Here is a 16,088-nt window from a genome sequence, read left to right as displayed (position 1 = left end):
ATGAAAGAATCCTAATTTGTTTAATACCTACTTTATGATTGCCAAAAAGCATTTATTTAAAAAAAATAGAAAATAATCTCACTAACATCGTCTGACTTTCATATCCACAAACAAAAAGAAACAAATGAAGACGCAATTTTATGAGTTTATGGAGAGGAAGTGATAGTCCACATAAAATTTTGAGATTTAATGAGTATCAAAAACAAACTTGAAGCAGAACAAATGCGTATTTTTCTTATGTCTGATCTGTGAAGATCTATCAGTTGATGTGTGTAGACACTTTAAAACAATCGGATAGCCTTATTCCATTTCAACAAAAATTCTTAACCTTACCGATCAAGCTATTTCGGTTAAATAATAATTAAACGCAAATAGCAGCCAACGCGTTCGACATTCTAATAATTTCCAAATTTTACGACACCTGATCACTTGATCAATTGGTTTGTGAAGTTTTGAGGCATTGTGTTGAACAAAGATGGCGGCGTAGTTCAGATCAGTAACCAAGATGGGTGCCAAAAATCAAATGCGGTCCGTGGCGTAGTAAACGGCGAACTGATTGAATACAAAAGTCGACAATTTTTATTTTGGGACGTTTTCATTGGTTGGTTATAAAGTTATTGGCGAATCCATTCGTCTCATACCCCCATTAGGAGTCAAAAACATTTTACACACACCCTTTTTTGATATAATGGAAAAATCTTTTCGGATTCAATTTTGGTTTCACTTGAAAAAAGGAAAGAATAATAAATAAATAAATAAATAAAAATAAATGAACAAAGAAAAATAAACCAATAACATAATTGTTTTTTCTTCTTCTGGTTTTGGGGGAATTTGTCTTTATACTCATTGGTCAAAAAGAATTATTAATATATTGGTATAATGTGTGCAAGAAGAAGCCATTTTTTATACATATAAAAATAAACACTTTTCAAATTTATATAAACATACAAATAGAATACTTTTCAAATACGTATAAACATATGTACCAAAAATTCACTAATATACATTTTTTGTTTTATTTTAACAAATGTTTGCCAAAAAAAAAAGAGATACAAAAAGAACTATTTGACAAATAGGAAGTTTACAAAAGGGTTTTAACAAGTCGCTTTTTTGTAACAAAAACTGGAAATATTACGTTAGGTATTAATTGGTTAATTTGGTTAGTAAGGTAGAAATGGTCGCAGTTTAACGTCGTGCCCGCGACAATTTACATTTTTTTTGTGTGATTTTAATTGTTCATGCTTTTCCTTTTGGGTTTCTGAAAAGAAATTTATTCATAATTAGATTCCAAAAAGTTCGCTTATAAAATGTCTTAATTTTATTCTTTTCATAGGTTTAGTGAAAATGTCGGCTATATTATTTTCAGACGTCACATAAGTAAGAGTAATGGATTTTTTTCTTATTTCATCCCTTATAAAATGATATCTGATATCAATATGCTTCGACCTTTGATGAATAATAGAATTATTTGCTAATAAGGTACTGCTCTGATTATAAAAATAAATTACTATTGTTAGAATTATTTGTACTCAAACTTTGTAAGGTAATTTGCATAAAGCCACGCATGCAAATTACCCACTATTACTTGGAGTTTCTTGCAACAATCCAAAAGAAGAAAAAAAGATTAACAGCGAGCACTTCTCAGAAATTACTCTCTTTTTCTGCAACAAACAGAAACTCCTCCAGAACAACTGTATTGGAAACGTTAACCTTTACTTGTAAATATACGTTATTTTAAATACAAAAATTTTATTGTGTTATTCTTTATAAAAATTAACCAAGTTGTTCGGATAACAAGGAACCTAGAAAATAGAGGCGCGTTAGAAATAAAAAAAAAATTCTAACACTATAAGTTTTTTACTAAGATCTGGTTTTAAAATAGATTTTAGAAGCGTGTTCAGAAAAATTGCCTCCTGCGCGGAATTATAAAGGCCACATATTCTGCTTCACAAGTAGAAAGGGCAACAATTTGTTGCTTTTTAGTTTTCCAAGAGATCATAGGTCCAGTCTTTGACAGTCTAAAACAATACCCCGCTATACTCTTTCTATCGTCAGAGTTAGCCCAATCTGAATCCAAAATACCTTCTAAATTTAGAGGATATGTAGATTTTTAAAATCTTAAAGATTGTTCCTTGGTTCCTTTTAGGAAACGAAGGATTTGCTTTGCATGATTAAGGTCTTTAATTGTCGGTTTCGATAAGTTTTGAGATAGCTTTGTTACAGTGTAACATATGTCAGGCCTTGTTGCGGTCATCAAGTAGATACGGCTCCCTACCATTTCCCTGTATATTCGGTTATCTATGAATTTTGTTTCTGTCCCTATATTTTTATTTGTATCCATTTCGACCGGAGTTGAACGCGGCTTACAATCTTGCATTCCGAACATGAGCAGAATTTTTTTTTATGTATCGTGATTGGTTCATAGTTATAGTTTCATTTTCACAGGTAAATTTTATACCGAGGAACCATGACAGTCGTCCAAGATCGGCAATTTTAAATTTTTTATTTAATTCATTTTTAACATCTTTTAATGTGTTGTCACAGTTTGAGGCGAGTAATATATCGCCAACCCGAAAAAACAAAATCAACAATTTATTCCCTACATGTTTGGTATACATGCACGTGTTACGAGACATTGTTTGAATTCCTGTTCTATTAAATATTTATGGAGTGTTAAATTCCAATTGTGTACACTTTGTTTTAGTCCATATAATGATTTATTTAATTTCCACACCCAATTTTTATTTTTCATTTTAAATCCCTCTGAAGGGTAAATGTAGTTTTCACAGTCAACCGGAACATTTAAATAAGCATTTTTTTACATCCATTTGATGTATTTTTAAATTGTATTGAGTGGCAAGTTGTAATAGAATTCTAATTGTCGTTAAATTTGTCGTTGGTGAACATGCTGCACAATATTCCACTCCAGAAATTTGTGAGAAACCTTTTGCCTTTTGCCACAAATATTGCTTTTAAAGTTTCACTGCCAGAAGCTGTGATTTTTTTGAAAAAACCCAGGGTGAAGAAATTATATTTTTATCTGTTGGTTTTACCACTTATTTCGTATGTGTTATTTTCAGATAAAGCTTTCAATCCGGATACCATAGCTTTTTCCCATTCTTGGTGATTTTCTGAATCAATCGCCTCATTATAACTTTCCGGTGCGCTGTTCAACGAATAACAGTAACACACAGCGTAATATTGTATCTTTTTTTTAATTTGGTAGAAGTCTGGCATTTTTCGCTCCCTTATTGGGAATCGATGTGTCTGGTTACTATTTTCGCCAGAAGTACTGTAATTGTCGTCGTTATTAATTTTTTCATTGTGATCGATTAAGATGCTAGGCAATATTTCACGTTTTTCATCCACTGGATCGCCATTTTTTAAATTTAATGTATCATTGAATTTTACACATCTAACCCTTTTTATGGGTTTGAGCTGCGAAGTAGATTAAGTATGCCGGGCTATTTTTTATCGTAACCTTTTCGCATTCTGTTCATTTTAGGTTTTACACCGCAAAACGTTTCATATGATGTTTTTCCTAGCCTCTTATTGAACAATCTCTTTCTGATATATGCTGCTGCCATTAAAGCGTATGTCCATAAACTATGCGCTAATTTCGATTCGATGAGTAGGCATCTTGTCCTCTCAAAAAGGGTTCGCCATGCCCTTTCAGCAGTGCCATTTTGGAAGGGGGAATACGATTTTTCGTGTTTAATACGGTGGTTAATTAATAGAAGTTCAAAGTCTTTACTAGTAAATTCAGTCCCATTGTCTGAGAGAATACATTTTACTGAACCGTACGGGGCAACATCAGCTAAATATTTCTTAGTAGCGAAGATAGTGTCGGATTTGTTTTTTTTTTTTTTAGAAAATAAACCATAATTAAACCGGAAAATCATCAATAAATTTCAATACATACCTTAGAATGTTTCTCCCCATCGGGCTGATCGGACCTTCTCAGTCACAATGCACAAGTGAGAGAAGTTTCGTAGCTTTTTTGTCGGGCGTTCGGCTTTTATCTTTTGTCATTTTCCCCTGTGCACACACATCACAATTTGGGAGATCGTCTGAAGGTATTATTTGCATGCCTTCGACAACATTTGGTAATTTTTTAATATCAGCTGTATTGCAGTGTCCTCGAATTTTATGCCAGGTTTCCAAGTCGTGACAGGCAGTTTTTGAGGGAACCATACCTCTTAAATAATAGAGTCGGCCATTTTCTTTAATATCAAATACAGTTCCATTGGGGTATGTCAATTTTTATGTATTTTGGCCAAATTGTATATTCGCACCTTGTTTAATTGCAGCCTGCACGGAAAATATGTCTTGCTTAAATGTAGGTATGAACAGAGCATTTTTTAGAATACAGTTACAATTTCACCTTTATTATTTTTTAGGGATATTTTAGCATCGCCTCTTTTCAAGACTATATCATTTATTTGACTACCGTCGGCAAGTTCGACAAAATGACTTTGAGGATTAAAGTTTGAATCCAAATTAATAAAATCAGATGCCTTGGTGATAACGTACGCTGTAGCACCGCAGTCTACAATGAGATCTTTACCGTTTGTGGTATTGTCAAAGTTACATGTGAATAGAAATGTATGTTCTTCCTCAAAGTTCTCAACGTTTTTTGCGGAGTCCATTTTAGAGCGTTTATATGAACATTGGAAACTTTTGTAGTTGGGTCGTCCACAATTATAGCAGATAATTTTATTCTTTTTCTTGGGGAAATTACTTTTAGAGAATACGTTGCGGTGAGGTGCATAATTTGGTGGTGTCTGCTTTCGAGAAGCATTTTTAAACTTCATAAAATTGCTGAACTTATTATTGTCCACGAGCATACGATTAGTCTCTTTGTAACTGCGCTATTATATTATTTTCGGTTTCACTTTTGATAAATAATGTTCTCGTAATAGGTTCAATGCTTTCCTCCCATCATCCAATGCGTCTCTTATAAATCACCCCTGCTCAGGTGCATGTTATCATAAACACCTTGACACTTCAAAAGCATGTGGACCTGATCTCATCCCAGCTGTGCTATGAAAAAAGTGCTCAGCCGAAGTAGCTCCAGTTCTCTCTAAACTCTACAACAAATGCCTTGATGTATCTTGCTTTCCGGGCTGTTGGAAAACTGCTTCTGTTGTACCAGTATTCAAGAATTCTGGCGAAAGAACTGACCCATCAAATTATCGCCCCATTAGCCTCCTCCCACTTTTTGCCAAAATATTTGAGACCTTAATTAACCATGGTCTAGTCCATCACCTTACAGACGCTAAACTTCTGACTGAACAACAATATGGATTTAGACAAGCCCGTTCCACAGCAGACATCCTAACTGTAATCTCTGAACGTATATACCATTCAGTGGACAAAGCGGGGGAGGAAAGAGCGGTAGCTCTAGATATATCTAAGGCTTTTGACAGGGTATGGCATGAGGGTCTACTCAGGAAGATTAGATCATACGATATCACTGGTAGCATACTTAACATAATTAAATCCTTCTTAGATAAGAGACAAATCCAGGTTTTCCTCGACGGTCATACATCTAAACAATATGATATAAATGCGGGGGTGCCCCAGGGTTTTAGCCTTGGACCTCTATTGTTCCTGATATTCATAAATGACCTCCCCGACAAAATTGCCTCTGATATGGGTATATATGCTGATGACACTACACTCTATGGCAGGCACGACAGGAAGACGAATGAACACATATCTAAAGAAATGGCAAAAACACTAGAGGAAGACCTCCAATCTGTAGTGGAATGGGGACAAAAATGGTTGGTCACGTTCAATGCCGCCAAGACTAAACTTGTTTCATTCAATAATTACAAGAAACCCTCTCTACCACCTATAGCAATTGCCAACGACTCTTTATCTGAGAGTACATCTTTCAAACTGCTTGGCCTAACGTTCACAGGAAATATGAGTTGGAACAATTACATTAAAAGCATTGCCAGGCCCGCTGCAAGAAAGGTGGGCTCTCTCTACCGTGCTAGAAAACTACTAACACCCAAAAGTATCCTGTACCTCTATTGGGCCACCATTCGCCCATGTATGGAGTATTGCTGTCACATTTGGGCTGGTGCATCTGCTACTAGTCTCTCGCTCCTTGACAAGGTTCAAAAGAGAGTCGCCAACCTGATAGGCCCTGAACTTGCATCTAAGCTTCAGCCTCCGTCCCATCGACGAAATGTTGCATCTTTCTGCCTGTTCTACAAGTATTTTAGTGGTGAATGCTCTGACGAACTGCAATTACTTGTTCCTCCATGACGTGAGCACCCTCGGTAAACCTGACAGGCTGCTAAATCCCACCCCCACACTGTAGAGATCCATACATGTAAAAGATCTTTCTACTCCAGTAGTTTCTTCCCCAGAATCGCTAGACTCTGGTATTCCATTCCAGCCTCTGCTTTCCCAACAGTACTGACGTGCAGAAGTTCAAGTGTAACGTGAACCTACATAGTACCCCAGTAGTTGTTGCCCCTGATAGTAGCTCCCTACACCAAAGTTGCAATTTGCCTTGTTTGGGGTGAAAATGTATAAAAAAAATACGAGACAGACTTCTATCGTCTAAACATTGAATCAGTTCTGCAAAAACAGTTGCGTGCTTTTCGAGAAATTCGGGGTCGTTTTGATTCTCTGTTGGAGATTGTAGGACTTGTGTGGTTTTCGAATCCTTAGATATGCCACAATTCGAATGTAGATTCCGATGCGTCAATGAAAAGACGGTGGCTGGGCCCATAACATGTTAATTTGTGAGACATTGTGTTGAACAAAGATGGGAGCGTATTTCAGATCAGTAACCAAGATGGCAGTCAAGAATGTAATAATTTTGGGATGTTTTCATTAGTTGTTTAGCACAGCCGTTATTTATAACAATAATTGGCGACTCAATTCGTCTCTTACCTCCATTAGGACTCAAAAACATTTTACAGGTTTTCTTATTCGATGTCAAAGCGAAAACACACACACATACACTACAACAGAGAATAAAACATACACCACGCGAGCACATATTAATCATAATCTCTACGTATGTTCTAATACACACACACATATATATGTATAAAAAGCATGTGCTATTTTAAATGTTATTTCTAATATTTCAATGTTTATTTTAAAATATTTTTCTAATCATAACTGGACAATGAATGTGTTTTTGTTTTAAAATTTTCAGTGATTACTCCGGCTACTCCCATCATAATATCTACTACTCCTCCTACTAATATTCCTCGAACCAATATTCCTTCTACGACTATTTTTACCACACACAGCTCAGAAAATCGTGAGTATATATCTCTTGCAATATTTGAGATTTACAATCGCTATACCAAGAATCGACAAATTTACATCATAAATACGACCGAATTTGTCTAATATGTAGCAATACAAACATAGTTAAACATAGAAATATAATCTCATCATATTTTAAATAATCGGATAGGGTTATTCCATTTGAACAAAAATTCTTAACCTTACCTAACAAGCTATTTCGGTTAAAGACTAATCAAACGCAAATAGGAGGCAAAGCGAAAAAATGAATCTCAGGTTTGTGTGCCTGTGTGATGATTTCAAGTGTTCATGCTTTAAAATGCTAACGAAGATAAATTGATTTTATTTAACATTTTTTTTGGCAAATTAACTGCAATTTCTTTTCTCTTGTAGATTGCACAAATCTAAAAGCCGATGTCTATTTCCTCTTGGATTCCTCATCAAGTTTAAAACGTGAAGAATTTCGAAAACAATTAAAAGCCCTCGAACTGATTGTTAATAATTTTGATATCGGACCCAAAAAGACTAGGATCGGATTTTCATTGTCGACAGAGAATAATAATATATATAATGAGAATCTTGATTTCAATTCTGGTTCTGGAAAGTGGAGAGTGTTGGAGAAAATTCAAAGGTTAGAGTACCCGGGAGGCACAACAAACATCGGCAAAGCTCTTTTAAATGTGGGAAATGACGTATTCGGTCGGACATTTGTACGCAGACGCGCAGAGAGAATTTTAGTTGTCTTCATCGAAGATAGGTTGCGTAACTACAATCTGGCACTGGAAGAGGCAAAGCAGCTTCATCAATCCGGTGTGAAGATTTTTGTGTTTGGAATCGGTTCTAAGCCGAGACAGCAAGAAATGGATAATATTGCAAGTAAACCATCTAAAAACTTTGTGCACACATACCATTCTTTCCACCATCTTCTGAGAGATACCAGTAATTTGGCTTACGTTATCTGTACAGTCAAATCAGGTAACGGACGTAACACTTATTTTTTCTAACATCACAAACGATAATATGTAAAAATTTTCTTCACAAACATTATTGAGAACTATCTGAGAATAATCCGACATTAAAATAATAATAATAATACAATATATATAACTGAAAAATATTAAGCAGGTCAAATACGAATAGGCGATTATATTAACTTAAATAAAAGTCCAGTTTACAAAAGTCAACAATAACCTTGATATGTTTACCAGCAAAGTTTAATGTTTTAGTCGAATATTTTATAACACGCACGCACAGAAATCCACCCCCACACAGAAACACACATACACACACGCGAACACATATTAATCTATATCTGTATAATATTTCTATCTCTATCTACCTTTCTTTAAATATATAAATATATATATTCTTGTTTGTATTTTTGATTGTCACATACGTAAGATATAACTTCGTTGCAGATTACGCCGCATATGATTCATTAAAATATTGTCATATATGCTATCATAACAGATAACGTCCCCATATATGATGACATCATATGGACAATGCAAACTTTTTTTTTATATTTTTAGTGATTACACCAGCCACTCCCATCAGAATATCTACTACTCTTCCTACTTATATTCCTCGTACCAATACTCCTACCACTACGATTTTTACCACACAAACATCAGAAAATCGTGAGTATATATCTCATCAATATTTGAGATTTACAATCGCTATTTCAAAATCGCCATGTTTACTTCAGTGGTTTTTAATGTTTAGGTTGAAAAAATATTCATGACTTTTCGTATTTCCTCTTCTATGTAGAAAAACACAGACATGTATAAACATGTGATGAGCGAGCATCCAGATTAATATAGTGTAAATAGTCTAAGCTGGCTATATCTTCAATATAAAAAAACGACCGAATTTGTCTAATATAAAGCAATACATATATATTTAAACATGTTATTTTTCCGTGAAATAATTGTGATAATAGTATTAGCTTGTTTTATGGTCGGTATGAAAGAATCCTAATTTGTTTTATACCTACTTTATGATTGCCAAAAAGCATTTATTTAAAAAAAAAAGAAAATAATCTCACTAACATCGTCTGACTTTCATATCCACAAACAAAAAGAAACAAATGAAGACGCAATTTTATGAGTTTATGGAGAGGAAGTGATAGTCCACATAAAATGGTGAGATTTAATGAGCATCAAAAACAAACTTGAAGCAGAACAAATGCGTATTTTGCTTATGTCTGATCTGTGAAGATCTATCAATTGATGTGTGTAGAAACTTTAAAACGATCGATTAGCCTTATTCCATTTCAACAAAAATTCTTAACCTTACCGATCAAGCTATTTCGGTTAAATAATAATTAAACGCAAATAGCAGCCAACGCGTTCGACATTCTAATAATTTCCAAATTTTACGACACCTGATCACCTGATCAATTGGTTTGTGAAGTTTTGAGACATTGTGTTGAACAAAGATGGCGGCGTAGTTCAGATCAGTAACCAAGATAGGTGCCAAGAATCAAATGCGGTCCGTGGCGTAGTAAACGGCGAACTGATTGAATACAAAAGTCGACAATTTTTATAATAATTTTGGGACGTTTCCATTGGTTGGTTATAAAAATTATTGGCGAATCCATTCGTCTCATACCCCCATTAGGAGTCAAAAACATTTTACACACACCCTTTTTTGATATAATGGAAAAATCCTTTCGGATTCAATTTTGGTTTCACTTGAAAAAAGGAAAGAAAAATAAATAAATAAATAAAAATAAATAAATAAATAAATAAATAAAAATAAATGAACAAAGAAAAATAAACCAATAAAATAATTGTTTTTTCTTCTTCTGGTTTTGGGGGAATTTGTCTTTATTCTCATTGGTCAAAAAGAATTATTAATATATTGGTATAATGTGTGCAAGAAGAAGCCATTTTTTATACATATAGAAAGAAACACTTTTCAAATATATATAAACATACAAATAGAATACTTTTCAAATACGTATAAACATATGCACAAAAATTCACAAATATACATTTTTTGTTTTGTTCTAACAAATGTTTGCCAAAATAAGAGATACAAAAAGAACTATTTGACAAATAGAAAGTTTACAAAAGTGTTTTAACAGGTGTTTTTTTTTGTAACAAAAACTGGAAATATTACGTTAGGTATTAATTGGTTAATTTGGTTAGTAAGGTAGAAATAGTCGCAGTTTAACGTCGTGCTCGGGACAATTTACATTTTTTTTGGTGTGGTTTTAATTGTTCATGCTTCTCCTTTTGGGTTTCTGAAAAGAAATTTATTCATAATTAGATTCCGAAAAGTTCGGTTATAAAATGTCTTAATTTTATTCTTTTTATAGGTTTAGTGAAAATGTCGGCTATATTATTTTCAGACGTCACATAAGTAAGAGTAATAGATTTTTTCTTATTTCATCTCTTATAAAATGATATCTGATATCAATATGCTTCGACCTTTGATGAATAATAGAATTATTTGCTAATAAGGTACTGCTCTGATTATAACAATGAATTACTATAGTTTTTTTTTACTAAGATCTGCTTTTAAAATAGATTTTAGAAGCGTGTTCAGAAAAATTGCCTCCTGCGCGGAATGGTAAAAGCCACATATTCTGCTTCACAAGTAGAAAGGGCAACAATTTGTTGCTTTTTAGTTTTCCAAGAGATCATAGGTCCAGTCTTTGACAGTCTAAAACAATACCCCGCTATACTCTTTCTATCGTCAGAGTTAGCCCAATCTGAATCCGAAAAGCCTTCTACATTTAGAGGATATGTAGATTTTTAAAATCTTAAAGATTGTTCCTTGGTTCCTTTTAGGTAATGAAGGATTTGCTTTGCATGATTAAGGTCTTTAATTGTCGGTTTCGATAAGTTTTGAGATAGCTTTGTTACAGTGTAACATATGTCAGGCCTTGTTGCGGTCATCAAGTAGATGAGGCTCCCTATCATTTCCCTGTATATTCGGTTATCTATGAATTTTGTTTCGGTCCCTAGTTTTTTATTTTTATCCATTTCGACGGTAGTTGAACGCGGCTTACAATCTTGCATTCCGAACATGAGCAGAATTTGTTTTAATGTATCGTGATTGGTTCATAGTTATAGTTTCATTTTCACAGGGAAATTTTATACCGAGGAACCATGACAGTCGTCCAAGATCGGCAATTTTAAATTTTTTATTTAATTCATTTTTAACATCTTTGAAAGTGTTGTCACAGTTTGAGGCGAGTAATATATCGTCAACCCAAAAAAACAAAATCAACATTTTTGGTATACATGCACGCGTCTACGAGATATTGTTTGAATGCCTGCTCTATTAAATAATTATGTAGTGTTAAATTCCAATTGTGTACACTTTGTTTTAGTCCATACAACGATTTATTTAATTTCCACACCCAATTTTTATTTTTCATTTTAAATCCCTTTGGAGGGTAAATGTAGTTTTCACAGTCAACCGGAGCATTTAAATAAGCATTTTTTAAATCCATTTGATGTATTTTTAAATTGTATTGAGTGGCAAGTTGTAATAAAATTCTAATTGTCGTTAAATTTGTCGTTGGTGAAAATGTTGCACAATATTCCATCCAGAAATTTGTGAGAAACCTTTTGCCTTTTGCCACAAATATTGCTTTTAAAGTTTCACTGCCGGAAGCTGTAATTTTTTTTGAAAAAAACCAGAGTAAAGAAATTATATTTTTATCTGTTGGTTTTGCCACTATTTCGTATGTGTTATTTTCAGATAAAGCTTTCAATTCGGATACCATAGCTTTTTCCCATTCTTGGTTATTTTCTGAATTAATCGCCTCATTATAACTTTCCGGTGCGCTGTTCAACGAATAACAGTAACCCACAGCGTAATCCTGTATCTTTTTTTAATTTGGTAGAAGTCTGGCATATTTCGCTCCCTTATTGGGTATCGACGTGTCTGGTTACTATTTTCGCCAGAGGTACTGTAATTGTCGCCGTTATTAATATTTTCATTGTGATCGATTAAGATGCAAGGCAATATTTCACGTTTTTCATCCACTGGATCGCCATTTTTTAAATTTAATGTATCATTTTTATGTATTTTGGCTAAATTGTATATTCGCGCCTTGTTTAATTGCAGCCTGCACGGAAAATATGTCTTGCTTAAATGTAGGTATGAACAGAGCATTTTTTAGAATACAGTTACAGATTTCACCTTTATTATTTTTAGGGATATTTTAGCATCGCCTCTTTTCAAGACTATATCATTTATTTGACTACCGTCGGCAAGTTCGACAAAATGACTTTGAGGATTAAAGTTTGAATCCAAATTAATAAAATCAGATTCTTTGGTGATAACGTACGCTGTAGCACACCAGTTTACAAGGAGATTGTTACCGTTTGTGGTATTGTCAAAGTTACATGTGAATAGAAATGTATGTTCTTCCTCAAAGTTCTCAACGTTTTTTACGGAGTCCATTTTAGAGCATTTATATCGACATTAGAAACTTTTGTGGTTGGGTCGTCCACAATTATAGCACATAATTTTATTCTTTTTCTTGGGAAAATTACTTTTGGAGAGTACGTTGCGGTGAGGTGCATAATTTGGTGGTGTCAGCTTTCGAGAAGCATTTTTGAACTTCATAAAATTGCTGAACTTATTATTGTCCACGAGCATATGATTAGTCTCTTCGTAACTGCGCAATGTCACTTTAAATTCGCTGAAATTTATGGGATTGTCTTTCTGAGTTATAACAGTTGTAAATGGTTTAAAATCGGCTGAAAGTCCCTTGAGGGTCATTGATATCAACAAGCTATCGCTTATTATTTCACCTGAGAGTTTTAAGACATTAGCGGTTGTTTCTGCCCTTATAACGTAGTCGCTAATCGTTTCATCCTCGTTACGTTTCAGAGACGTTAGTGCTGTATATAGGATATTATTTTCGGTTTCACTTTTGATAAATAATGTTCTCGTAATATGTTCAATGCTTTCCTCCCATCATCCAATGCGTCTCTTATAAATCATCCCTGCTCAGGTGCATACTATCATAAAAAACCTTGACACTTCAAAAGCATGTGGACCTGATCTCATCCCAGCTGTGCTATTAAAAAAGTGCTCCACCGAAGTAGCTCCAGTTCTCTCTAAACTCTACAACAAATGCCTTAATGAATCTTGCTTTCCGGGCTGTTGGAAAACTGCTTCTGTTGTACCAGTATTCAAGAATTCTGGCGAAAGAACTGACCCATCAAATTATCGCCCCATTAGCCTCCTCCCACTTTTTGCCAAAATATTTGAGACCTTAATTAACAATGCTCTATTCCATCATCTTACATATGCTAAACTTCTGACTGACCAACAATATGGATTTAGACAAGCCCGTTCCATAGCAGACATCCTAACTGTAATCTCTGAACGTATATACCATTCAGTGGACAAAGCTGGAGAGGGCAGAGCGATAGCTCTAGATATATATAAGGCTTTTGACAGGGTATGGCATGAGGGTATCCTCAGGAAGATTAGATATTACGGTATCACTGGTGTAGTGAATTTTAAAAAAATATATAAGCCACAGCTGTTCCTTCCAAAAGGTCGAGCTCTTCAACGTCCAAAAATAATTCACCGTCACAAAAAGAATTCGCCGTCACTTCTTCCAACCGTCGTTTCACTCTCTGCGCTCTTTACAAAAAAAGTACCGTTTATATGCTGCCCATTTCTCCACTTATGCAAATTGACTATCAACCAGAGCCATCTAGTTTTCCATTTCTCCATACAGCCAATTTGCAAAGGGGGACAACTCAAACCACACAGAGCCATCTAGTTTTCCATTTCTCCAAACAGCCAATTTGCAAAGGGGGACAACTCAAACCACACGCCCCCTTGATCTACACGATCATCACATGTCAACACATCACGTAGTCGCTCGACCAACATGGCGGCCGTCTCTCTCGCTGCGATCTCCGCGGAGCCTCTTCGTGAACGTCGCTACTTGGCTCAACGTCGCTGTCTTCCTCTGATGACACCACTACTGGCCGCACATCAAGGATGTGTCGAAGGATGCCGTCGATAGATACATTGTTCAGGGACTGGACACTTGTCACAATGCCCCTCCCCCAGCGTGTGGTACAGCGAGCATCAGTCGGTTTGATCCACACTTCCTCTCCCACTCGCACAGCCGATCGCTTCTCGCCTTCCTCCGCGGGTACCTGTGCAGTTCGGGGATGCCGCCACTTGTACTTGAAGACTGCCCTCTGCGGCACTGACTCCACTTTTTGCCCTGACTTTGGAGCCATATTATACCAGAAGACAGCTTCTGGCGGCGAAATCTAGCCCCTTTCAGCTATAGCCTTAATGGTCCTGTGATTCCGCTCCACAATTCCGTTTCCGCCTGGTCTATATGCAGCCCTGAAATAGCGCCGCACTCCCCACTTATCCAACACAGTCGCCATGGCAGCTGAGCGAAAGGCAGTTCCATTGTCCATTAGCACTTCCGTCACTGGACCCCTCTCCAAAAACACCTCTTCCAAGACCTTTGCAATTTCACCTGCATTTTACGCCTTGATTTCCATCCACATGGCTACTCTTCCTGGTCCACAGTGTACCATTGACAGATACGGCCTCTGTCGATAGTGCGTTACGTCTATCGCCAACCTGCTCCAGTTCTCTGCCACCTAAACCTCACCAGCTTCGTGTCTACTCGGCGCAGGGTCGATTGATGGACACCGGCTGCATCTCTCAACCACTGTCCTAACGGCCTCCTTTGTGATTCTGGGGCCCACCTTCCTGGCCAAGAACAAGGTTCTATCCACTCCAAAATGGTGCATGTCATGCAAGTCCTTCAGAGTGTCTGCATTCAAACAACATATTGCAACAGCCGCCTCATTCGGCGCCTTTAGCCAGGTCTTCCGCACCCTCGTCATCACATCTGCTCTGTTCTTCGCTGAAGGAACGATAGTGACCCTAAGGTGAAGGTCAAATTCCCTAATCAGCTCCCTTAACATCATCAATCAACGCTTTACTAGCATCTCGGCAGCGCCTTTCGTCTTCACCCTCCTTTCTCCTGTAGCTTCGGACTGGATCCAAGAGAACACAGTGGCTGAGTCGGTCCTCACTTCAACATTCTGTAGCCCCCATTTCAAGGCTAAGTTGATGCCTTTCATAACCGCATCCAGTTTCACCACATTTATGTGAGCCACGTCGCCTTCTTCCGCAACCAAGCAGCATCTTCTGCAGTAACACCACCTATCTCCAAGGTGACCCCCACTGCTATACAGCTTGCATCACACCACACAACACCTTCTGCACTGTTGGGTACATGCCAGACACCTCTCACTGGATCCTCCCTCTTCACCTCTTAAATAATCTCTCTCATAATGTCCACAGTCTCTTTATCAACTCCATCCTCCCACTTCGGTCCACTAGCTCGCCTTTTGATATAGCTACATGCAGTCCGTAGCCATCCTGCAATAGGGTAATGGCCCACCAGTCTTCCGCATATTGAGAAGAGTTCTCGCCTGCTCAATTTTTCCGACATCTCCGGGATCTCATTTCCCCTCCGGAACACTAACCGTCCTATCCGGTCCTTTCTTAGTTGGAGCCCTAACACAGCTCCTCTCTCAAACGATTCCGGGCGTTTTGCAATTAGCCCAAAGCTATTGAGGTGTTTTACTACGTCCTCCGCAGTTGTTACCGTCTCATCCACCAAAATATCATCAATGTAGGAACTGGTGGCTCTTCTGACTGCGTCCTCCTTGCTTAGCACCATTTTGAGGATCACTGCCATGATTTTTGGTGCAGAATTCAGGCCAAAACCCAACCTAGTCAGGCAGTACGTTCGACCCTTGTATCTGACCAGCTGGTAT

The 16,088-nt window shown here is 36.5% G+C and overlaps 1 protein-coding gene across 1 annotated transcript in view; it reads left to right on the top strand.

Annotated features, from left to right (window-relative positions):
- The window catches only part of LOC145268379 (collagen alpha-3(VI) chain-like), a 125,105-nt gene extending 116,718 nt beyond the window's left edge, over positions 1 to 8,387 (top strand). The window contains exons 29-30 of the mRNA XM_080123936.1: positions 7,187 to 7,294; positions 7,675 to 8,387. Coding sequence (XP_079980062.1) covers positions 7,187 to 7,294; positions 7,675 to 8,285 — 719 coding nt within the window. The 3' untranslated portion in view covers positions 8,286 to 8,387. The remainder of the gene's footprint in view (positions 1 to 7,186; positions 7,295 to 7,674) is intronic.
- Positions 8,388 to 16,088: the final 7,701 nt, after the last annotated feature.

This window comes from Euprymna scolopes, chromosome 43 (assembly GCF_053919585.1).
Source record: "Euprymna scolopes isolate OS-2025 chromosome 43, ASM5391958v1, whole genome shotgun sequence".
In the NCBI taxonomy this organism is placed as follows: domain Eukaryota; kingdom Metazoa; phylum Mollusca; class Cephalopoda; order Sepiida; family Sepiolidae; genus Euprymna; species Euprymna scolopes.
The sequence above is the reverse complement of the archived record's forward strand: the minus strand, read 5'-3'. Positions and strand labels throughout refer to the sequence as shown.